Raw genomic sequence first — 22,906 nt, forward strand, 5'->3', positions numbered from 1 at the left:
AACTGAAAATTAGAGGTACACTAAAAAAAAATAACTCTAAAGTCTATCAAGGTCTATCTATTCATCTAAGCAGGATGAATAAACTGTGTTACGGTCATATAATGGAGTACATTACGACATAACAATAAAAATAAAAGAACAAACTAGAGCTATGCATAACAATAAGGATGACTCTCACAGACATTATACTGAGTGGAAGAAGATAGGCACAAAAGATTACATTTTGTATAACTCCATTCATATGAAATTCAAGAAGAGGAAAAACTAAATGATGGTAATAGATGGTGATAGGCATTGGAGTACCAAGAGGAAGAGAGGAAGTAGCAGCTAGAAATAGAAGTAAAAGAACCCCCCAGGTTCTGAAGTGATTGAAATATTGTATGACTTGAGCTCAGAAGTGATTACATAGATGAATACATGTGTAAGAATTCACCAAGTTGTTTACCTCAGATTTGTGTACTATATTGATCTCATTGTATGTATTTTATATCTCAATTAAAAAGAAACTGATAAATACCAAATGTGAATAACTGAAACACTTATTCGTACAAATATCGTATGAGTTAGCAATTCTACTCCTAAGAATATACTAAACTATGAATACATATGTCTATCACCGTAAAATGCAAATGTTCTCAGAATTACTGATAAAAGTCACAAAATTAAATGAACTAAAATGTCTATCACCACTAAAATGGATAAATTGTGATAAATCTATATAATGAAATACTACAAAGTAATGTAAATGAATTTTTAAACTACTGCATAGAGCAGAGTAATCACACAATCATGTAATGTAGAGTGAAAAAAGCAAAACAAAAAATATAAATACTGTTGGATCCATTAATATAGTGTTCAAAAACAGGCAAAGATTATGGAAAAGGGAGCAGTGAATGGGATACGGCATAGGGCAGCTTCTGGGATTCTGGTAATGTTTTGTTTCTAAACCTGGACAGGTGGCAACATAATAAATGTACTCGTTTGGGGATAATTCATCAAACTATTTTATGACTTTTGTGTACTTTCTATAATTATGTCACACTTCAATAAAAATTTTAATTAAATAATTTTAAGCTCACTTTATTATCATTGTCTTATTGTAACCCAAGGTTTTCTTTAATTATTTGTGGGTTTCTTTCAATGTGCTTCGTGTTTTTGTTCTCTAAAACAGCAGGCTTAAACAATAACCCAAACATAATAATATTACCTCTTCACATATTTACCAGAGAGTAACTATGCTAATCAACAGGGCACCAAAATAAGCGAGGAATTAATAATCTGGGCTGAGCCAGAATCCCAATACCACAGACAGTGATACATTGCACTAATAGCCCCAATTCTTCACCCTTCCTTTATCCTTCTCATTGCTATATAACATTGCAATTCCTCCCAATAAAGAAGCCAACTATACATCTCAACTCCTTGACTTTGTGTTCTGCAATGTGACCTTTTTGGACTGACAGAATGTTAGCTGGCGTGATGTAACCAAAGGCTTGAAAAGTGTCTGTGCAAATGGGTCTGTTCTTTGGCACATCTACAATCACGGTGAGAATATGCCAGGCTAGCCTTCTAGAAAATAAGAGACATACAGAAAAAAACAACTGCAGTTAAATCAAATGACAACAAAGCAACCTACAGACACTTGAAGAAACATAACCACCTAAAAGAATACATAGCTTAGATAGGCTGGCCAGTAGAAAATTCAGATGCATAAACCAAATAAATGTTTATTTATTGTCTGTATGCCACTGGGATTTTGTTCTTGTACAGGAAAAACTAAGTGATACACAAATCAAGGAAACTTTTCTCTCAAAAACAAAAACATCATGATGGACCAGAAATGATTAAAGAAAACCTACTACATTTCTTTAAATACATTTCCTTTAAAATTTAAACATTTTAACTTTTTTTTTAATTACAAAACAGTCTTTTTCTATGTATATACATACATTTATGTGTGTGCAGGTGTGTGTGTATATATTTTATACAGTTGGATCAGACTTATTTTTCACTAAGCATTGTATCACAAGTTTCAATGTCATTAAAAATTCTTCAAATTGTGGTTTTAAGTGTCATAGTACTCCATCATATAAATGTACAGTGATTTATCTATTTACTTACATTGAAAATTTACATTCAATATTTCTTATTTTTAATTCTATCTAAGCTATTCACTTCCATGATGACAACCAAATCTTGTCACTAAATAATCTCAATTTTAAGCAGCTAATATTTCAACCATTATCTCTACTTTTCCAACTCATTCCCTCAAATATGTTCCATTTTATAAAAACTTACTATTTTCCCATGTAAAATAACTGTGTTTACTATATTTGTCAATTATATTCATATCCAGAGTTTAACTTTACACTTTGAGTTTCTGAAGACCGCTGCTGCTAAATCTTTGCTTGTAGAATTATTCACTGTAACTAAGATTTATTTTAACCTGAATTCATAGGAATATGTCCACAATTAGGACATTATTCCTATAAACAGGATCATTTCATGACTCCTCTTATAACCTTATTATAAAACTCATTATATTTTTATGATAATTTTATATATAAATAAAGATGATTAAGGAATATATTTTAAGCTACTCTCAAGTCAAGGTCAATTGAAGGTAAATTATTCTTTAAGGCACCCTAAAGCTAAGTAGCTTAGCAATATGCAAATTTTAAAATTTGTGATCCTTATTTTTAATTGCCTGACAGTCAAATCATAATGCTCCATAACCTCAATGATTTAGATTTTAGCATATATATCATTTAGGAAATGAGTAATAAAATTAGTATAGCTCCTGTAATGGTTAATTTTATGTCAATTTAGTTGTGATGGTTAATCTTATAAGTCAATTTAGCTAGGCTACAATGCCCAGTTGTTTGATCAAACACCAAACTAGATGTTGCTGTGAAGGTACTGTTTAGAAATGATTAACATTTAAATCAGTAGACTCTAAGTACAGCAGATTACCTTCTGTAATGTGGTGGGTCTCATCCAATTAGTTGAAGGCTGTAAAAGTAAAGACTCTTTAAAAAAAATAACAGCCTTATTGAGATATAATTCACCTATTATGCAGTTCACCCAGGGTGTGAGGTTACTCAGAGATTCTCAAGACTACAGCATAGAAACCTTGCCTGAGTTGCCAGGATGCTGCCCTGTGGAACTCAAACTCAAAACTTCAACATCAACTCTTACTTGAATTTCCAGCCTGACAGCCTGCCGTACACATTTCAGACTTGTCAGCCTCCATAATTACATGAGCCTCCCCCTCTCTCTCTGTCTTTCTCTCCCTTGTGCATGTACGTGTGTATGTCTCCATCCTATTGGTTTGTTTCCATGGAGAACCCAGACTAATATAACTGCCTAGTCAAGAAAAACTTTGGTAGCCCCTATAGTGTATGTCCAACATTGTGTTAAGAAACATTAGGATGAAAAAATAAGTAAAGGTAAAATCTTTGCCCTTGAAAAGCTTGCAATATTAATAGGAAGAAAAGTATACAGACTACATGAATAAACAAATATATTTAACATTATTCTTACCTTTATTACAAGAAAAACATCTTGGGAAGGATAAGTGATAGAAAAAATAGCTGATCTTGCCAGGGTGGTAATTGCAGCAGGTGGTACATGTGGACGCAACAATCCTTTCATCTGCTCAGAATTAAGGTCAAAATAAAAGTTTTCTGAAATCTAAAAAATACAATCATATATTAATTTTTAAAATCTGCACATTTTATGAAAGCTCACAAAAATCATATATACTTAATCTTAAAATATTATAGATAGTAAAATATTGTACTATAACATACAGTTCATCATATATTTCACTAACCAATCTTTACATGTCTAAATCGAAGCAAAGAAATGTACAAACTATTTGGGAAATGTAATACAATAAACATATTCTAAAAAAGCACAACCCAAACTCTTTTGATAAGAAATGTAACCTCTAATAAAGTATACAAAGAAATTATTGAGATGAATTATCCCAAATTTAAGTCTTTAAAAAATTATGTGAATAATATCTCAACAGTTTTGATTTAGCAAATATAAGTTGCTAGAGCAGAGTTCCATTGCAGAAAACTATAACATGTTGACAGCAGAAGTCACTGAAGGCACTTCAAGTTTCTACTACATCCTTAGGCTTTGAACTTTAAATTAAGAAATACTGTATGAGATAGCATTTTGTAAAGTATGATAGTAAAACTAAGATCAGTATTTAAGAGGGAATATTTTTAAACTCTACATAAATGACTTTGTATCTAGTGAGAATTTGAAAATAATGTCAACAGAAATTCACTGTCTTCATCATTCTCATCTTTTATACATGACCTAAAATGCTTTTCTTATATTATATTTTCCATTTCTTAAATTAAAAGAAAGTTGCCTTTGCTACTGGCATTTGGAACTCTTTTAATGGAATAAAAACTATATATCGACTAAGAAAATATTTAACAAGTCTTAATAACTTAAATTTCTATTTTCCTTTTAAAAGATCTATGTTTAATAATTCTCAAAAAAATCATTACTTATTTTTTTTATAAAACTTAAAATCAGTTTATAAAACAACTTAAAACGTATGATTGTGACAAAAGACTATGTTTAAATTATATAACCTTACCTTTTTCTTTTCCTTGACATCATATAAAGCTAAACTTGCAAAAATGGGTTCAATTTCAATCTCAAACCTTTAGGAAAAAAAGGATAAAGCAGTTTAAAAATAAATCTAAATAATTGGAGAGAAATTTTCATTCCAAAAATAAATTATCTCAATACTGTGATGGTATTGCACAAATATGTGAATATACTAAAACCCACCAAATTGTATACTGGGTGAACTGGTGAACTGTATGCTGGGTACATCCTAGGTAAACTCCATGATAGGTAAATTATATCTCAATAAAGCTATTATTTTTTTTAAAAAGTGGAAATAGCCCAAATGTTTACCAACAAAATGTGGTATATATACATTGGAATATTTTTCAGTCACATAAGGAATGAAGTACTGATATATGCTACAACATAGATGAATCCTGAAAACATTACGCTATGTGAAAGAAGCCAGACACTAAGGGCCACATGGTATGATTCCATTTATATGAATTATAAAGAATAGGCAAACTCATAGAAACAAAGCAAATTAGTGGTTCCCAGGGACTTAGACTAGGGAGTGACTGCTAATTGGTATTGTTATAGACTGAACTGTGGCTCTCCACCCCCTCAAATTCATATGTTGAAGTCCTCTCAATATAACTATATTTAGTGATAGAGACTTAAAGAGGTAGTCAAGTTTAAATGAGATCATAAGGGCAAGGCCCTAAAGCAACAGAACAGGTGTCTTTATAGAAAAGGAAGAGCCACCAGAGCCTTCTCTCTCTCCATGCAGAAACAAAGGAAAGGCCATGTGGAACATAGCAGGAAGGTTGCCATGTGCAAGCCAGGAAGAGAGGCCTCACCAGAAACCAATCCTACCAGCACCTTGATCTTCAACCTCCAGTCTCCAGAACTGTGAGAAATAAATTTCTGTTGTTTAAGCCACCCAGTATATGGTATTTTGTTACGGAAGCCTGAGAGGAACACTACTAGGTATGGAGTTTCTTTCCAGGGTGATGAATATGTTCTGGAATTAGATAGTAGTGATAGTTGCACGACTCTGAGAATATACTAAAAGCCACTGACTTGTACACTTTAAAAAGGTGAATTTATGACATATAAATTATATCATAACAAAGCTGTTAAAAAAAGATTATGTCAAGTGTCCAGATATTCAAAAGATACATGCACTAAATATAACAGGTTTCTAGACAAATCTAATTAAATATATAAAGGCTTAACTTTCAAAGAAAGTTAACGCCCCGGGTTATCTATAGATTGAAGTGGTCTGCTCCTATGAATTGCTTCTTTTAGAAATCTCTATGAATTGAAACTTTTTTTCCTAAGTCAGAACTAATATTTAACTAACTAATAATATTAACATGATAGAATGAAAAGAGCAAAGAGTTTGTTTTTCAGTTACATAGTAATGAGCATGCCAGTTAACCTCTGCTAATGTTTTTAAGCCTGGTTCCCTCATTTGTAAAATGAAGAAAAAAATATATACTTTATAAAATTACTCTGAAGACATGAAACAAATTAAGAAAAAGCACTTTGTGAAGTAGAATATAAATGTAAGCTTTGTGAAGTAGAATATAAATGTAGGTCAGAAGTCATTTAACTTTTTTTAAACAAGGAAAAAAATATATACTTCAAAATTAAAAAAAAAAAACAAAACAAAGCCTACCATGTACCATGTAACAAATGAATAATTCTTTAAAAAAAAAAGATACTTTGTCTTTATATTCCCCAAGCCAAAAACAGTGTCTGGTAACACTAGAGAAAGGTATTATTTCATTATTTCAGTGAATGTTTTTTCAAGTTATAAGACTAACTGTATAGCTGTGGCAGAGTCATCTCTACCTATGAGCCAAAAATGCTCTAAAGCTCAGCTCTAGAAGAACAATGCTTCTCAAAAGGACACAGTAAACAAAAGGATACAGTAAACAAAATACTCACTTGAGTGATAAACATTTTACAAGAAGTCTTTGACCAAAATGTTCTTTGGGCACATCAGGAACACTAAGTCGTTCTATTGGTTCTTCCTACAAATTGACAAGCAACACCAAAATGAAAATGCTTATCATATTTCAACCCTTTACAATTTTTTAAGTACTTAGTTTATTAATCTAATACTTTCAGTCTTCACAATTGAACACAAAAAGAATGACCTATTTATTCTCAAACAAATTATTAGATAATAAATGTACTCAAGTCACAGAAGTTATTAAGAATAAATTTACGAGAATAAAAAGTATATTTCACTTACAAAAATTATAGTCATGTTTTACTCCCTACATTACTATAATACTATATATAGTTCATACTTCCAAAATATCTATTTAATAATTATTTTCTTCTTTATATCCAAATATCTATACCTCATCTGGTGATGGATGCAAAGCAAAGAGTTCCTTGTGACGGTTTGATTTCCTTTGATCATCATTCTGACGGTCTATTTCTTCATTTGGAGTTCGATCAAGTAAATTAGGAAGCAGAGCATCCGGAAGTGAATTTTTCAAGTCAAAAATACTGCAGGCCCAGCTACCCCTTGGAGTATCATCTATTGACATTGAACGTCTTTTAAGGTCATCCTGTCATGCAAAACATTAAAAATAAATATATTAATCAATGAATAAAACAAACTATTTTAAAATAACTTCTTATAGTCATTTAAAAATAAAAGTATTACTTGCTCATCCTGGTAGCTGCTGCCATCTGGAGCTTCATCAGATTCAAAGACCTGTTTTGGCAAACCTTTTTGCCTTTCTTTCTGTTTATCTAATGTATTGGGATTAAATCCTGTTCCCAGTTTATGATATCTATTCAAAATAAAATAATTAAATAAATATCAATTTTTGAAAATTTTTCACTTTTTTATCATTATATAAGCCAACTGTTCTGTTTTATTTCTTCACATAATAAAGATATATTCCAGCAGTTTTTAGTGTGTTAAACATTTCACCAGAGGTTTATCAAAACTTCCATTCAAAGTTTCTTTAATTCAACTAGAGAGCAGGTTACGAATTTCCAAAAATAAATCATAATCTTCTTTTCACAACCATGTGTATATAATTTAAGATTGTAGTTTCAATTCAGAGAATTGGTCAGTAAAAAGAAAGGATGGGAAGCCAGGTTAAAGAACAAAATGAGAGTAGAAAACATATACTGCATCTATGCAAATATTAAAAAGGCAAAAAATATAAATATAGCATATATATGAATCTTAAAATTTCAAAAAGGCAAAATATTTTTGCTATATCACATTATGTATAAAAATCTTAAACAATTTAAAGTTGCAGACTTTTAAAATAATAAATGGCAGGATTTATATCACTATAAACATTATTACTTAACATACATTGTTATACAATTTATGTATTTGGTTAAGAAGAACTCTTAAATTAACGTAACCTTTCCTAACAACCCAATATCCAAGAACAAGAGACACTAATATCAAAAAGCAATTACTGTTCAACACCTCGTATAGTGAAAGGGGAAAAAAATTGGGGGGGAGCAAAAACAATTATGATTACCAAAGGATGATATGGTTCCTGCTATCTGTCAATTTATGAAATAGTAAAGAATCACATTTGATATAAATCATTCATATATCATGCCTTATTGTGAAAGATATTAAAATAGAAGCTATGTGATGTTCATATAAAATCACAAAATTTTTAAAAAGCTGAGAAGAATCACATGATTCATGATCAATACTCTTTTCTATATTGTCATTCTGTCCTCTGGTCTGTTGCTATGCTAAGGCTCTACATAATTACCCATCCAACCCCACATACACTACCATTTCTATGACCTTTTATCTTGGCATTCTCACTCTCACTCATTCTGTTTCAGCCACACTGACATTCTTTGCTATTCCTTGAACGTACCTAGCATGCTTCCAATATGGAGTCTTTGCATATACTGTTCTTCTCTCTATCCAATACATTCTTCTCCCAGATATTAAAGGGCTTACTCCCTTACTTCTTTCAGGTCTTTGCTCAAGTTAATCTTATCAGTAAGGCCTCTACTGATTACTTATACAAAGTAGAAATTTTAACCCCTCTTCTTGGTTCTCCCTATACCCTTCACCCTACTTTTTTTCTCCACAAGACTTACCTCCACCATATTTAGTATATATTTATCTGTGTTGGTTTATTGTCTATTGCTCTCATCCCCAACTATAATATAAGCTCCATGAGGGCAGGGAGTGAGTTTTATTGATTACTATATCATCATTGTTTAATATAGTGCCTGGCACATAATAGACACTCAATAAATATTTGTTGAATGAATAAATATAGTACTTTCTGTCCTTTTCTCCTTCGGTGCTAAATTATGGAAGAATCTATAGCTACATCTTACAGCTTACTATTCTACTCTTCAGTCATGCCTACTTGGTCAGTAAGCCCATCGGCTGCGTTTTTAATATTTTTTTCCCTGAAGAAATTTTAATTTCCAAAGATAACTTAGTTGATATTTATATTATTGCTATATCCTTTCAAATCTCTTTAAGGATATTACTTATAGTTATGAGTCTTGACTTGTGTTCTATTAACTATTTCCTAATTGTTAATTCTTTTATTTGTAGTTTGATAATTCTTTTTCAAGTGCAATAGTTTTCAACAAATAGTTGGCAATTCTGGGTTCTGTGCTCATTTTTTAATTTGTATCCCCATATTTGTCTGGAAATACTGTATCTGCTCAACCCAGCCCATATTCAATAGTTGTGGAGAAGAGGCAAACCATGCTGCCAGGCAGTCTGCAGTACCTTTTTTTCTGGGTATAAGGGTTCCTTCTTCTTCCAAGATATGCTCTTCTTGGGCACTACTATACTATTAGCTCAGGGCCCCATAATTACTGCTCTTTAACAAAAAAGGCAGATACCTCTGTTGCCATCACTATGCACACATGGTAAAGGGGGTTTCAAAGTAACCAACTGTCCAACAGTTACCCCAGGTATCCTTTCCACTGCCTGTATTCACTGCTTCTGAGCTTAAAGCACTACTGAAGCTATAGCCTATACCTTCTCCTTAGATTATTCTGCATTGTGGTTTTTTCTTATGTTCCAATCACACTTCTCTTCTATCTTTCAGGGATACCTTAAAACTTCTAGTCTACCAAAAATAACATTTTTGTTTTCCATTTAGCACCACAGATAAGAAATAATATCTAGAATAACAGAAAAATACAAGCTTTAGAATCTGATGCCCCTAGGTTCTAATCCAGCTATTTTACTTTTTAGTTGTGGGACCTCGAAGAATTTACTTAACTGCTCTGAGCCTGAGCTACCTTATCTGTTGGAACCTTAAAGGAGACGAGTGTAAAATGTCCATTAAGGTGGTTAGCACATAGTAAATACTCATAAATGTTAACTACCTTGCCCTCTTGCATAAATCAAGGTCAATAACCCCATGATTGGAATTAAGTAGATTTTGTGATTCTGAAGTTACTAGATTTTACAACTAATCTCTTATTAGATTTCTGATTATAAGTTTCCAACATACATGCATAGAGGTAAAGACATTTGAGTTATCTGACAGAGGAACAGTTTTCTTCGGGAATGTCTAAAAAATCTGACTATTTGAAATACTTATCAAAATCGTAAGCTCATAAAAACAGCTCTTCTTTATAAAGGGTAGCAGACCGTGCTTTTATTAGGTCACACTAAAACTAAAAAGCATGTCAGCAGTATTCTCAAGAGTGATGCTTAGCATAATATTAAACCTAGTTAAATAAGACAGCAGTCATAAGCACAAAACAATAAGCAATGGATATACCACTGTTGCTAGTACAATTTAGCACAGATTAATTTCTCAAAACTATAATGTCATAACAGAATCCTCCACTACTTCAGTCATTATATTTCCTTTAGAAAAACAGAATAAGGCAAAGTTTCATTATGAAGACCCTTTCTTTATTACACAAATTAGAAAGAAAAAGTTTTCTTTTACATCTGAATCTCATGTTATATTTCAACGCTGTCTATTAAAAAAATTTGTGGTAGAATAAAACATTTTTTACAAATATTTACCTGATTGGATGTACAGGTCAAGAACCTGTAAATAGTTAATAAACAGCAGAGACCTTTCAAACAACTGGATATGGAAAACTGGCTATTAAATTTAACTATTTAAGTTTCAAAAAATGGATTCTTTTTGAATAATAAAAATTACTCATTGATATCTATCCATGATTTCTCAAATTAGACTACAAATCATTATCATTATATATTATTAGTTATTAATAATATATGGTAATATAGAACTACTATCCCCACAGCCTATTATTTTTATAAGAAAAGTAAGTAAAAGTAATCATAGAACTCCTAAGGAGAAGACATTTATATGCAAAGATTATTCTGTTTCTTCAGCTGCATGTTTAAATTTTCAGGTCTCATAATTATTATTAATCTACATTAACCTATATATAGATACTACTCAGCATTTCTAAATGTTATAATAAAAATAAAACTTACTTTCTGATCACAATTGCCCAGTCTTCTGTATAACTCCTTATACAATCTCTAACATGTGGATCCATTTCACTATTTTAAAAGAGAAAATATAGTTTTAGTTTGGACAGAAAAGCATTAGCTGATGTTTGTGAATTTGGTTGCTACAGTTCTTGTCCGTATAACAGGAAACATCATCATCACAGGAAATAAAATCTAAATAAAATAATGGAAAGTAGCCTTTCTATAGTTACACTGAAACCAAAAATAGGTAAATGTCTCCTTACCTTTCTTCAGGTACAGCCGAAACAAGTGTTCTACAGTCCCTCGGACTATAAACAACTTCAATATCATCTGGAGGGAATTCAATCAAATCCCTTAAAGGCCCAGAATCCACAGCTAACGCGTGAGTAATGAGGTAATCTTCCAAATCCACTGGATCCACTGCTTCCGTAAGGGGCACCTTTATAAAGTAAGGTGTATGTTAGAAATGAACAGAAAGGGAGAGGTGGATATAAATATTTTTAACCTTTATGCAAAGAAAATTTATTATTGTTTTAAATATAATATGTCTTAACCTAGTTATTTCTAAAATTTCAACAGGTGTTCAGTCAGGTGTACTGAAGAAACCAAAGGTGTTGACCTACTAACACTCCTTTATGCTCCGAGTCACACTCTTTAATCCTACTTGGACTTTACCCATGCCTCTCGTGTAAAGATAGTAAAGTTAACAATTTTATAATACTTTACAATGACAAAATACTCATTGGAGGAGTTCTTTTCCTTTTTCATATCTTTGGAATTTTCACTTCTAAGTTTCTAAACAGTACTTTTATTTTATTTGTTGTTATTGTTGATTACCCTAGTAAAAATATATTACCAGACTGTGGGAGGCTGAAAAATGGCTCTCCAAAAGATTTCTACATCCCAATCCATGCACCTTTCATGGCAAAAAAAAAAAAAAAATTAAGATATAAAAATAAAAGGATGTTTGAAAATATGATTCAGAATCTTAAACCAAAGACATTATCCTGAATTATCTGAGTGAGTCCTAAATGCAATCATATATATCCTTATTTGGAGACAGAAAGACATTTGGGCCACAAAGTGAAGAAAGCCATATGAAGATATAGTAAAGAGTGATCTGATAATTCTGGCCTTAAAGATAGAAGTGATGCAGTTACAAGCAGACTTCAGAATCTGGAAGAGGCAAAGAACTAATTCTCTCCTAGAGCCTCCAAAGAGAGTTTGACCTTGCCAAAGCCCTGATTTCATCCCATTGGGGCTGATTTTAGACTTCTGGACTTTAGCACTGAGAGAAAATAAATTTCTTTTGTTTTAAGCCACCCAATTTGTGCAATTTTCTACAGCAGCCAAAGGAAACTAGTACACAGACCCTATTAAAAATACCTATTAGCAATAATAGAATATTCATGGCATTCCTTAGCCAAGCTAAAAATATACTTTTTAGTAAGACATCTTGAATTAGACATATTCAGGCAAAACTATGAAGGATTATATAACAAATGTGCAGATGTGGACCAATCAAAATAAAAACATACTATTTCTCAAGATGTTCAACTGGGTAAAAACACAGAGACCTGCGCCTCTTTGTGGGTATGTGTTATTAAAAAGAAGGTGCTTCAGTCTATGCTTCTTTGGACTGAACAACTAGTAAAAGATAGAGCAACATTTTAAAGATATTAAGTAAAATAATGAATGACCAGCACATTATAAACACTCAAAAGATAGCAGTTATTATTATTTATCATTGTGTTCTCTCTTTAAACCTCCTCTAACCTCTATGTTAGAGATGATTGCCAGTTTAATTCTACAAATAAAGGCATTTGTGCTCAAAGAATTCAACAGCTTCTGAAAATAAAAGAGCCACAAAATGATAGAGCAAAACTTAAAACTAGATCCTTAAGCTCTAAAATTCATGGGTTTTCCTCTTATAAGTATTCTATCTTACCTATTCCATCAAGTACATAATACACTGTCATAATGTTCTTAATAGAGGAAAAGAGTCAATTCAATGGAGAAAAGGAAATCTTTCTCAACCATTATTGCTGGAACAACTGGATATCTATATGGGGGGAAAATGAATGGCCAGTTAGCATGTGAAAAAGTGCTCAACATAAAAAGTCACTAGGGGGAGCTTTTACTTATGGGATTATGAGATTATGGAGTAGACATAATTATCCCTATTCTTCCCACTAATTACAACCAGAAACCTGGGGCATTATAAAATAAACATAAGATTCCGAAAAGAGGTAGAGAAAAGGGCAGATAAGCAGGGGCTTTGAGACCCAAGGAATGGCATAAAGGTGAATTACCTAAAATTTCTCTTCTCCTTACATACTCCAGACTTGGAACTAGAGAAGCCTGCTACCCAAAAACACCAAGGAGCACAGGAAAAAAAAAAAAAAGCCTGTTCTCCACAGCCAAAAGAACCAAGAAACAGGCAGGCAGCCTAGTGCAACAGAAACTTTTAGACAATAATTGCTCTATTCCAGCTAGGCACCACATGAAAAACTGTGGTCCTGGTCATATGTACACAAGCAAAGGCCAAGAGGGAACTAGACTTCACCCTCACCAAACCATAACAAGGCATCCCAACACTCCCACCAGTGTGGTGTCAGAAAAGTTAGAGTGGGGAGCTTAGATTTTCATACCTACTAGGAGATAATGAGTCCCCCACTCCCAGTGTCACTGGAGACCACATAGGGAATGTGGACATCTACTTCCATGCAGCAGTAATAAGGCACCCCTTACCCTTACTGCTGGGGCAAGTATTTGTCCCTTTACCCTCTAGGTATTATATTAATAGATATAATACCTAGAGGGTAAAGGGACAAAAAGATACATAAGATTTCTACACTTCATTCAAATGGGTAAAATGTTGATATCAGTCATGCGATATGGCATTATATATATATAATGCCTTAAGCAACCACTAAAAAGGCTATATAAAGGTATGCACTCAACAACAGTATAAATAAATCAAAATGAAATTCTAAAAATTGGTCAGGTAACTCACAGGAAGGCAAGAAAAAGAAAACAGAGAAACAAAAAACATACAACAAACAAAAATGAAAATGGCAGATAAAAGCCTTAGCAGAACAATAATATTATAGTTAAACAATATAGTTTTCTCAAAACAAAACAAAACAAAAAAAAAAAACAAAGAAAAGATAGATTAGCAAAATAAATTTAAAAATATGACCTACATATTTGGTATACCAAAAACTCACTTCAAATAAGATAGTATAAAGAGGTCGAAAATAAAAGGATGAAAAAAAGATATACATACATTAATCAAGAGAAACCAGAAGTGGTTATATTAATATTAGATAAAGTAGACTTCGGAGCAAAGAAAAGTACTATATAAAGAGAGACATTACCTGATGATAACAGGTGTGATTCAACAAGAAAAAATAGCAATCTTACATGTGTATGTACTAAACAATGGAGCTATAAATTAAGCAAAAACCAATAGAACTAAAAAGAGAAACAAACATATCTACAGTTATAGCTAGAGATGTCAAGACATCTCAACTACTAAAAGATGATTACACAGAATCAACAAGAATACCATAAAACTCAAAGGCACCATTAACCAGCAGGAGCTAACTGACATTTATAGAACAGTCCACTCAATGACAAAAGAATAAACACTCTTCAAAGTTAGGCCAAAAAAAGTATGTACCAAGGTAGACCATATCCTGACCCATAAAACAAACCTCAACAAATTTAAAGAACTGACATTATACAGTGTGTTCTCTAACAATAATGTAATCAAACTAGAAGTTAGGAACAGAAAGATAACAGGAAAATCTCCAAACACTTGGATGTGAAACAATACACTTCCAAATAATCCATGAGTCATAGAAGAAATCTGAAAAGTGAAATTTAAAAAATACATCAAACTAAATGGAAATACAACATATCAAAACTTGTGAGATGAAGGATTGCAAATTAAAAACACGGGATACTACTCCATACCCATAATAATGGCTATTGTTTTTTTTTAAATAGAAAACAAGTATAAGAGAGGATATGGTGAAATCAGAAGTCTTGTGCATTCCTGATGGGAATGTAAAATGGTGCAGCTACTGTCCAAAACAGTTTGGTACTTCCAAAAAAAAAAATAGAGTAACCATATAATCCACCAATTTCACTTCTAGGTATAACACCCCAAAACTGAAATAGAGACTCAGATTTTGTACACTCATGTTCATAGCAGCATTATTACCAACAGCCAAAAGATGGAAACAATCCAATGTCTATCGACAGATGAACAGATAAGCAAAATGCAGTACACATATGCAATGACATGTTATTCAGGCTTAAAAAGGAATAAAATTCTAACACGTTACAACATGGATAAACTTTGAAGACGATATGCTGAGTGAAATAAGCCAGACACAAAAAGACAAATATTGTACAATTCCACTTATATGTGGTACATAGAACAGAAAAATTCATAGAGACAGAAAACAGAACAGAGGTTACCAGGGATTGAGGAGAGGGGGAAATAGGGAGGTATCGTTTAATGGGTATCGGTTTTTTCAGTTTGGGACAATAAAAAAGTTCTAGAAATGGATAGTGGTGATGGTTATATAACACTAAATATACTTAATGCCACTGAATTACACATTTAGAAATGAATAAAATGGTAAATTTTATGTTAAGTATATTCTACCACAAGATGATAGACAGACAGGCAGACAGACACAAAATATTTTTAAGTGAACATTTTAAAAAAACGTTTTCAGTCAGTGCTTCTCCACTTATGTACTATCTTTGGGGCAGTATACCTTTTAGGATTCAAAGTATCGCAAATGAAAACTCAACGAAAATAATGACAAAGGCTGGGAGTCCTTACATATGTCTAATTCAAAATTAATCTTTCCTCAAAATATGACCAACCATCTCAAGAGTGTTAGGGTAAGAGAGGAAACTATGACATTCTCTTAAAAAAACTAAATCATATAGAGAATAAATTATCTGTTTTCCAAATTTTCGCAGGTCACTGGCTTTCTAGATATACTGTTAGATAGACCTGGATCAAGGAAACAAATTTATTTTTGCTACAAACTGTGTCCATTCTCTCTGATGCCCATGGGAGACAGCTGCCTAGGTTAGTCTTACGATGGAGTGATGAGCTGCTTACACTATAAATTACTTTGCAAGACTCCAAAGAAAGATCCTGTATTTACTGACCCAAGGAAGGAGACTGCAACATGATTTTATGAGAGAGTGAGTAACTGGAGAGTAAGCAGGATTAGAAGATGACAAAGAGAAGCAATAGTGAAGCAGTACGGAATCTGTCATAGGCAGTATAAGAACTTGTCTCACTTTAGCAACCATTTAGCTGACATGTTTAATGTTAAGATCTCTCAGTCCTTTTCAGTGTGCCATAAAAACTTCTGGCATTCAATTAGTGGTTGTTTGGGGCTAGGGGGAGGGAATAACAGGGTGCTAGTTAAAGAGTTTCTTTTTGAGGTGATAAAAATACTCCAAATTGACTGAGGCAATGACTGCACATATCTGTGAATATATTAAATCCAATTACTGTAAATTAAATGGGTGACTTGTATGGTATGTGAATTAAATCTCTATAAAACTTTTTTTAAAAAAAAGTTGAACTAGGATCTAATCAGTTACAGGAAATACAGAAGATAGAAAAACAAGTCTACAAGGAAGAAATTTCAAAAAGGTTGAAGCAGAATCAGTTACAGGAAGTACAAAGGATAGAAAAATAAGATTACAAGGAAGCAAACATAAAATCAAAAGGCAAGAAATTCTCTGACAACTAGTCCAATTTCCTCAACAAGTCAATGCCACAAAAACAGTTAAAATTGCAGAGTTGATTAAATCCTGAATATAGTTTCAGAACTAAGAAATCAACATTTCTATAACAACTCTTAACACTCTCCTCTAACTCAAATTTCAGGAAAGAGCGAGGTAACGAATAAGATTATGGGAGGCGTGGGGGGTAACTCAATCTACTGGCTCTTATCTTTCCACTATTTTTTCATGGCCTAGTCAGTAATATACCAGTAGCATACCATATTTTAAATATGTTACTTACTGTGGTATGATGAGATATATTGCCAACAATGTTGAGGTTTTTGAGCAGCTGGGGAGAACCACTGTATTGTCCAGAGATCTGCTTCCTAACTTCGGCAGCCACAGTTCTATAACAAAGAAAGCAAATATATTATTTTTAAAAAGAAAACAACCTAGGTTTAAAATGAGAGAAAGGTAAGTATATTTAAAAATCATTTAAAGAACATCAAAACTTCAGGATATCAATAAGGCAATAAATTTATAAGATATCAGTAAATACTGCTTATAATTACAGAACATCTTTATAACTCTGATGTAGGATACAAGAGTGACTTACATAAGGGGTGTGTGTGTGTGAGTGTGTGTGTAGCATTTCAGGGAATATATTTTGGCTTATGATAGAGCTGGAAGTTATAAGAAGATATATATATTAAAGTGTACACATTTTAAAGATATAAATTTAATTTTAAAATACTTTATAAACAAATCAACATATAAGAATTAGGACGGAAAAAGCTCTACTTTTTCCCTAATATTACTAGCTCCTCATTCATACTCCAGAAAACTATTCTGTTTTTATCTAATAAAAAAAGTCCTTATACTCTGGCATTAATGCCTTTCTATAATCTGACTATAATCACCTTTCTAGACTTAAATATTCTTTCCCAAATTCTTGTCATTGAACATAAATTGCTTCCTAGAATGCTTTTTTATTTCCGTAACCTCAAATTCAATTCTTAACTAGTTTTAAGGGTAAAATTCAAATACCAAGACCTCCATACAAATTTCTTGGCTCATCACAACTAAAAATAATATCATCCTTCTCTAAAACCCTTAGAGCATTTATCATAACTTAACTTGCATTTTCCTCCTTCCTAGTTATTTTTTCCACATGTTTTCATATGTATTCTATATAAACAGAGGCCGTGGTTTCATTCATTTTGTTTTCCAGAAAATATTTAGCAAATAGCACCCAAAATATAGGTGAATGTTTAGCCCTATGAAATATATAATATTACCAAACTTACTGGCAAATGAAATAAACCACCAGGGCATTACCATAACACAACCTGACAGCTAAGTTTTTACTTAAATCAGGAATGTTTAGATGTTCCATAATTTCAAGCTGGGGACCTATGAGTATTATAAACTTATTTAACCAGCATTTCTAAAACAAAAATATTTTAGATATTCAAATGACTTTATAGCTCATTAATCTCTATATTCCTTAAATTCCACAGAAGTATAAACTAAAATATTCAGTGAATCCTAAATCCAGTAAGTAAACAACTTCCTCACGTTAGTAATATTTTTATTAAGAAAAAAATATAACTCAAGAATACAAAATAAAGACCACTATCCACAGATTTTGTGCAATTATTTTCCTAATGTCGATATCTAACCTCAACCCAATGCTAATCAACTGGCTATTTTATAATACTTGCCTTCTGTTCTTTCACTCTTTTCCAAAACATAAACCCTACTTTCTTCCTATCATTCCATTGCACATAAAGTGAAACAGGCCTCATGGCCTGGTTTCTGGGCCAACTTGATGATACTTTTGTTCTGAAGTGTCGTCAAGCTGATATGTGAATTAGAGCACTGAACATCTTGGTCCCCATTAGAATTGCTAGCTGAATTTCTAAGCAATCTCATTTTCTAAAAATTATCCAGATTTTTTATATAGTGTTCCCTGCTTTCTTCTCTTCTGTACCTCTTTGCTTTTTTTCATATTCAATCATTCCACACACATTTACTGGGCATCATTCCGAGCAGACTACTCAATCAGAAATTGTTGACACAAAGGTAAAAGAGTTATCATTCTTTTAAGCTCAGTATATTGAATTAGCTCAATTCTTTTTTATGGGTAACTTAAAGTACTTTAAATCATATTTGTGTTTTCTAAAAGACTAATTTATTATTCATATTGCCAAAACTTGGAAGCAACCAAAATGTCCTTCAATAGGTAGATAGATAAACAAACTGTGGTACATCCATACAATGGATTATTATTCAGCAATAAAAAGTAATGTGCTATCAAGCCATAAAAAGACATAGAAGAACCTTAAAAGAATACTGCTAAGTGCAAGAAGCCAATATTAAAAGGCTACATACTGTATGATTTCAACTTTGTGATATTTTAGAAAAGGCAAAACAGATTGCACAAAGGGCAAAGAGCAAATTCTGTAAAGCTTCTAGATGTGAAAAGATAGGAACATTCATTTGTTTAGGACTCCAGTCAGGTCTTTTAATGAAACCTATATATTATGAGCATTCATTATTATGTTTAATTTAAAGGCCTTAAAATCTCCTGATCCTTTTGTCAAGATGGAGATGAGAATATGTAAAAGTCTTTAAAAAGAGAAGCAAAGAACAAATATTCTATGTCTATCCTCCCCAGTGCTACTCAACTTGATCTACCAACCACAGCACTACCTCACTGTTTCTGAGGCTAAACCATGAGTAATCTGAATCGTAAACTGCTGTATTTCAACAAATTCATGACGTCACTAATTATTAAGGGTGCCATTCTGTCATGTACAGCTAAGAAAGAAAAACCTTGACAATTCACATCACACCAATTAATTGGAAGATATACCCTGATTTAAGAAGATGTTAAAAAGTGAAATTTTAAATGAATGAAACGACTACTTCAAAAAGAGACAATCTTTAGTTTAATAAAAGACATACAAAAGATATTCCTCATGTTACAAATATTTGTCTTATTTCTACATGACATAATTTCTCCCCCTCAAAAAAATTGGTAATAATTGAAAATAAGAACCATTTCCAAACTGAGCTATATCAGCAATAAAAATATGCAATCCAGACAAAGGATGTGTTTACACTGAGATCCTCTACATGAAAAGATTTTATTAAATGGTAGTAAGGAAATTTTCCCAAATAAAAAACAGTATCTCTTAACCATACTACAGTCCAAAGTATGCAAGATAAGCAATGTGATGAATATAGTTTCTGATAACAGTTAAAATCCTTCATCATAGATTACTTTTTCCAAAAACAATTTCCTACACCTAGTGATAGCTTATACAGTAAAGTAATATAAGGAAGTCTTTTTTATTTCTAATAAGTTATTTATATCAAAGAAGAGTAGGTCAAAAATCTCATAATTACTTAAGCTCCTAAATTATAATAAGAGAATATCTTTTTCTCCTCCCAAAAGAACATGATCCAATATGTGACCTATTTCTCTCCTTATCAACTCTTTTCGTTTCTACTCGCTCCCTCACTGTGTCAACATGCATTAGAGTTTTCACAAAATAAAGCACTCTCGCTAAGGTCATTCACCATAGGATGTTGGAAATAGCCATTAAAGGACCTACATCCTGAGGGAAAATTATGATGTATTTAACTTTTCCTCTAGCCTCTTCCCACTTTCAGATGCCCCATCAAACCACGATTTCCAGTATGACCCAAGGATGACAGGCCAATCTGGGCCTCTCTTATCTCTAGTCATTCTTCATGGGGCCAGAAGCAAAACCTGAGTAAAAGTGAGTGAGGAGAATTTAGATTAAAATAGTTTTGCTGGGCTACTTCTATAAGGTCACACACACGCACACACACACACGCACACACACACACACACACAAATAGCTGCAATATATATAGTATGTCAAATAAAGAGAATGAGATCTCTTGAAACTGGCAGTGTTTATATCTAAGATAGAAGTCAGGGAAGGAGTGAAGGATAAGGGAATATAGCATGGAATGTACCAGATAAGGGTAAGTATATCAAAGACAAGGCAAAAAGGGGCTAGAGAAAAAGGACAAAAGCAGCTGATACTCCAGTGCTGTGACTACCCAAGTGGAAGACTGGTGACTGATGGGTTGAATCAGAGTTCTACCATTGGTATTAAAGATAAAGAGAAACAAAATAAAAGAATAAAGTAATGCAACACTGTATCACCTATTAAATATTTTTGCTAAAATGTTTAACCTGAATTGAATCAAACCTGCGCATCTAACATCCAGTTTACAGAAAACACACAGAAGAGTGTAACAAGTTAACACCAAAGGAAACAAACTAAAACCAGAAGGCAGGTCATTCTATATGGCAAGTCTCTGCAACAAGTCAAGGAAAGAGGGGTAAAAGGCAGGGGGAGAGGGAGGGGGAGGGGGAGAGGGAGAGACGGAGGGGGAGGGAAGGAGAAAGAGGGAGTGTAAGCATGAGCATGGGCGAGCGAGCTAGGCTTTAGCTTAAAAAAAGACTTAAGACTAAAGAACAAAGTCTATTTAAAAGGGAAAGAAAGTCTTATAATTGAATGCAATGAATGGTTCTTGGATTCTGGTTTGAACAAACCAGCTATAAAAAAACATTTTTGGGGATGAGAAATTTGAAGAGAGCATTACATAATTAAGAATTACTGCTCTTGTTTTTTAATATGTAAAAACAGTATTATAATAATGCAGAGAAATGTCCTTATAGGGATGCAAACGATGTCTGTAATTTAGCCTGAACAGTTCAATTATTATTATTCTGCCTGAATGGGGAAAACTAGTAAATTAAATATGAAGTACAGATGAGGCAAATATCCTTCAAGAGGTATATCACAGAGAGAAAAAAATGGCATAGATGATAGAGGCTCTGTTCATCCCTCTGGCGACCAAATCAAAGTTGTGACGGAAACAAGGAGCAGCAGCAAGGAAAAATTGCCTGAAATCTAGATGAACAAGCCACATAACTACGGAGAAATCCAAGAAAGTACCTTGCAACGGCAGAAGGTAGGACGGGGTGAGGACGCGGGGCTCTCCGGTCCTGAGCAGCTGAGTGAGACAGAGGATGCGGCAGCGGCAGACGCCTTTTTTTTTTTTTTTTTTTTAATGCCAGTGTATTATTTTTTTCATAGTCTATATAATTTTTTTTAACATTTTTTCCCCTTCCTCCCTCCCCCAACCATTCTGGTAACTACTACTCCATTGTCCATGTCCATGAGTCTCTGTTTGTCCTGATCATTTGTTGCTTTTAGGTTTATAGCCCACATATGTGATATCATGTGATTTTCAACCTTTTCTGTCTGGCTTATTTTGCTTAGTATGATTATTTCAAGGTCCATCCATGTTGTTGCAAATGGCAGTCTTTCATCTCTTCTTATGGCTAATATTCCATTGTATATATGTATCACAGCTTCTTTAGCCAATCATCTATCATAGGACACTTTGGTTGTTTCTATGTCCTGGCCACCGTGAATAATGCTGCCATGAACATCAGTGTGCAAATATTTTTTCAGATATGAGTTTTCAAGTCTCGGGGTAAATACCCAGTAGAGGGATTGCTTGATCATACAGCAGGTCAATTCTTAGTTTTTTGAGGAAACTCCATACTGTTTTCCATAGTGGTTGTACCAATTTGCAGTCCCACCAGCAGTGTATGAGGGTTCTCATTTCTCCACATCCTCCCCAATATTTGTTATTACTTGTCTTGTTGATTATAGCCATTGTAACAGGTGTGAGATGGTATCTCATTGTGGTTTCGATTTGCATTTCCCTAATAACTAGCGATGTTGAGCATCTCTTCATATATTTCTTGGCCATTTGTATATCCTCTAGGGAGATAGGGAGAAGTTGTCTGTTCAAGTTCTCTGCCCATTTTTTGATTGGATCATTTGGGTTTTTTGTTGTTATTGAGTCGTATGAGTTCTTTGTATATTTTGGATATTAGGCCCTTATCAGAGATGTTGCTTGCAAATATATTTTCCCATTTGGATGGTTGTCTCTTTACCTTGTTGACAGTTTCTTTTGCTGAGCAGAAGCTTTTTA

The 22,906-nt window shown here is 32.8% G+C and overlaps 1 protein-coding gene across 1 annotated transcript in view; it reads right to left on the minus strand.

Annotated features, from left to right (window-relative positions):
- Positions 1 to 22,906, minus strand: part of DOCK7 (dedicator of cytokinesis 7) — a 157,014-nt gene that overhangs the window by 132,848 nt on the left and 1,260 nt on the right. Inside the window, exons 2-9 of the mRNA XM_015595067.2 lie at positions 17,151 to 17,256; positions 11,341 to 11,516; positions 11,078 to 11,146; positions 7,289 to 7,418; positions 6,978 to 7,190; positions 6,556 to 6,641; positions 4,625 to 4,691; positions 3,544 to 3,693 (exon numbers count right to left, since the gene is read on the minus strand). Of these exons, the coding sequence (XP_015450553.1) occupies positions 3,544 to 3,693; positions 4,625 to 4,691; positions 6,556 to 6,641; positions 6,978 to 7,190; positions 7,289 to 7,418; positions 11,078 to 11,146; positions 11,341 to 11,516; positions 17,151 to 17,256 (997 nt within the window). The remainder of the gene's footprint in view (positions 1 to 3,543; positions 3,694 to 4,624; positions 4,692 to 6,555; positions 6,642 to 6,977; positions 7,191 to 7,288; positions 7,419 to 11,077; positions 11,147 to 11,340; positions 11,517 to 17,150; positions 17,257 to 22,906) is intronic.

The sequence above is a fragment of the Pteropus alecto genome, unplaced genomic scaffold (genome assembly GCF_000325575.1).
Source record: "Pteropus alecto unplaced genomic scaffold, ASM32557v1 scaffold25, whole genome shotgun sequence".
Taxonomy (NCBI): domain Eukaryota; kingdom Metazoa; phylum Chordata; class Mammalia; order Chiroptera; family Pteropodidae; genus Pteropus; species Pteropus alecto.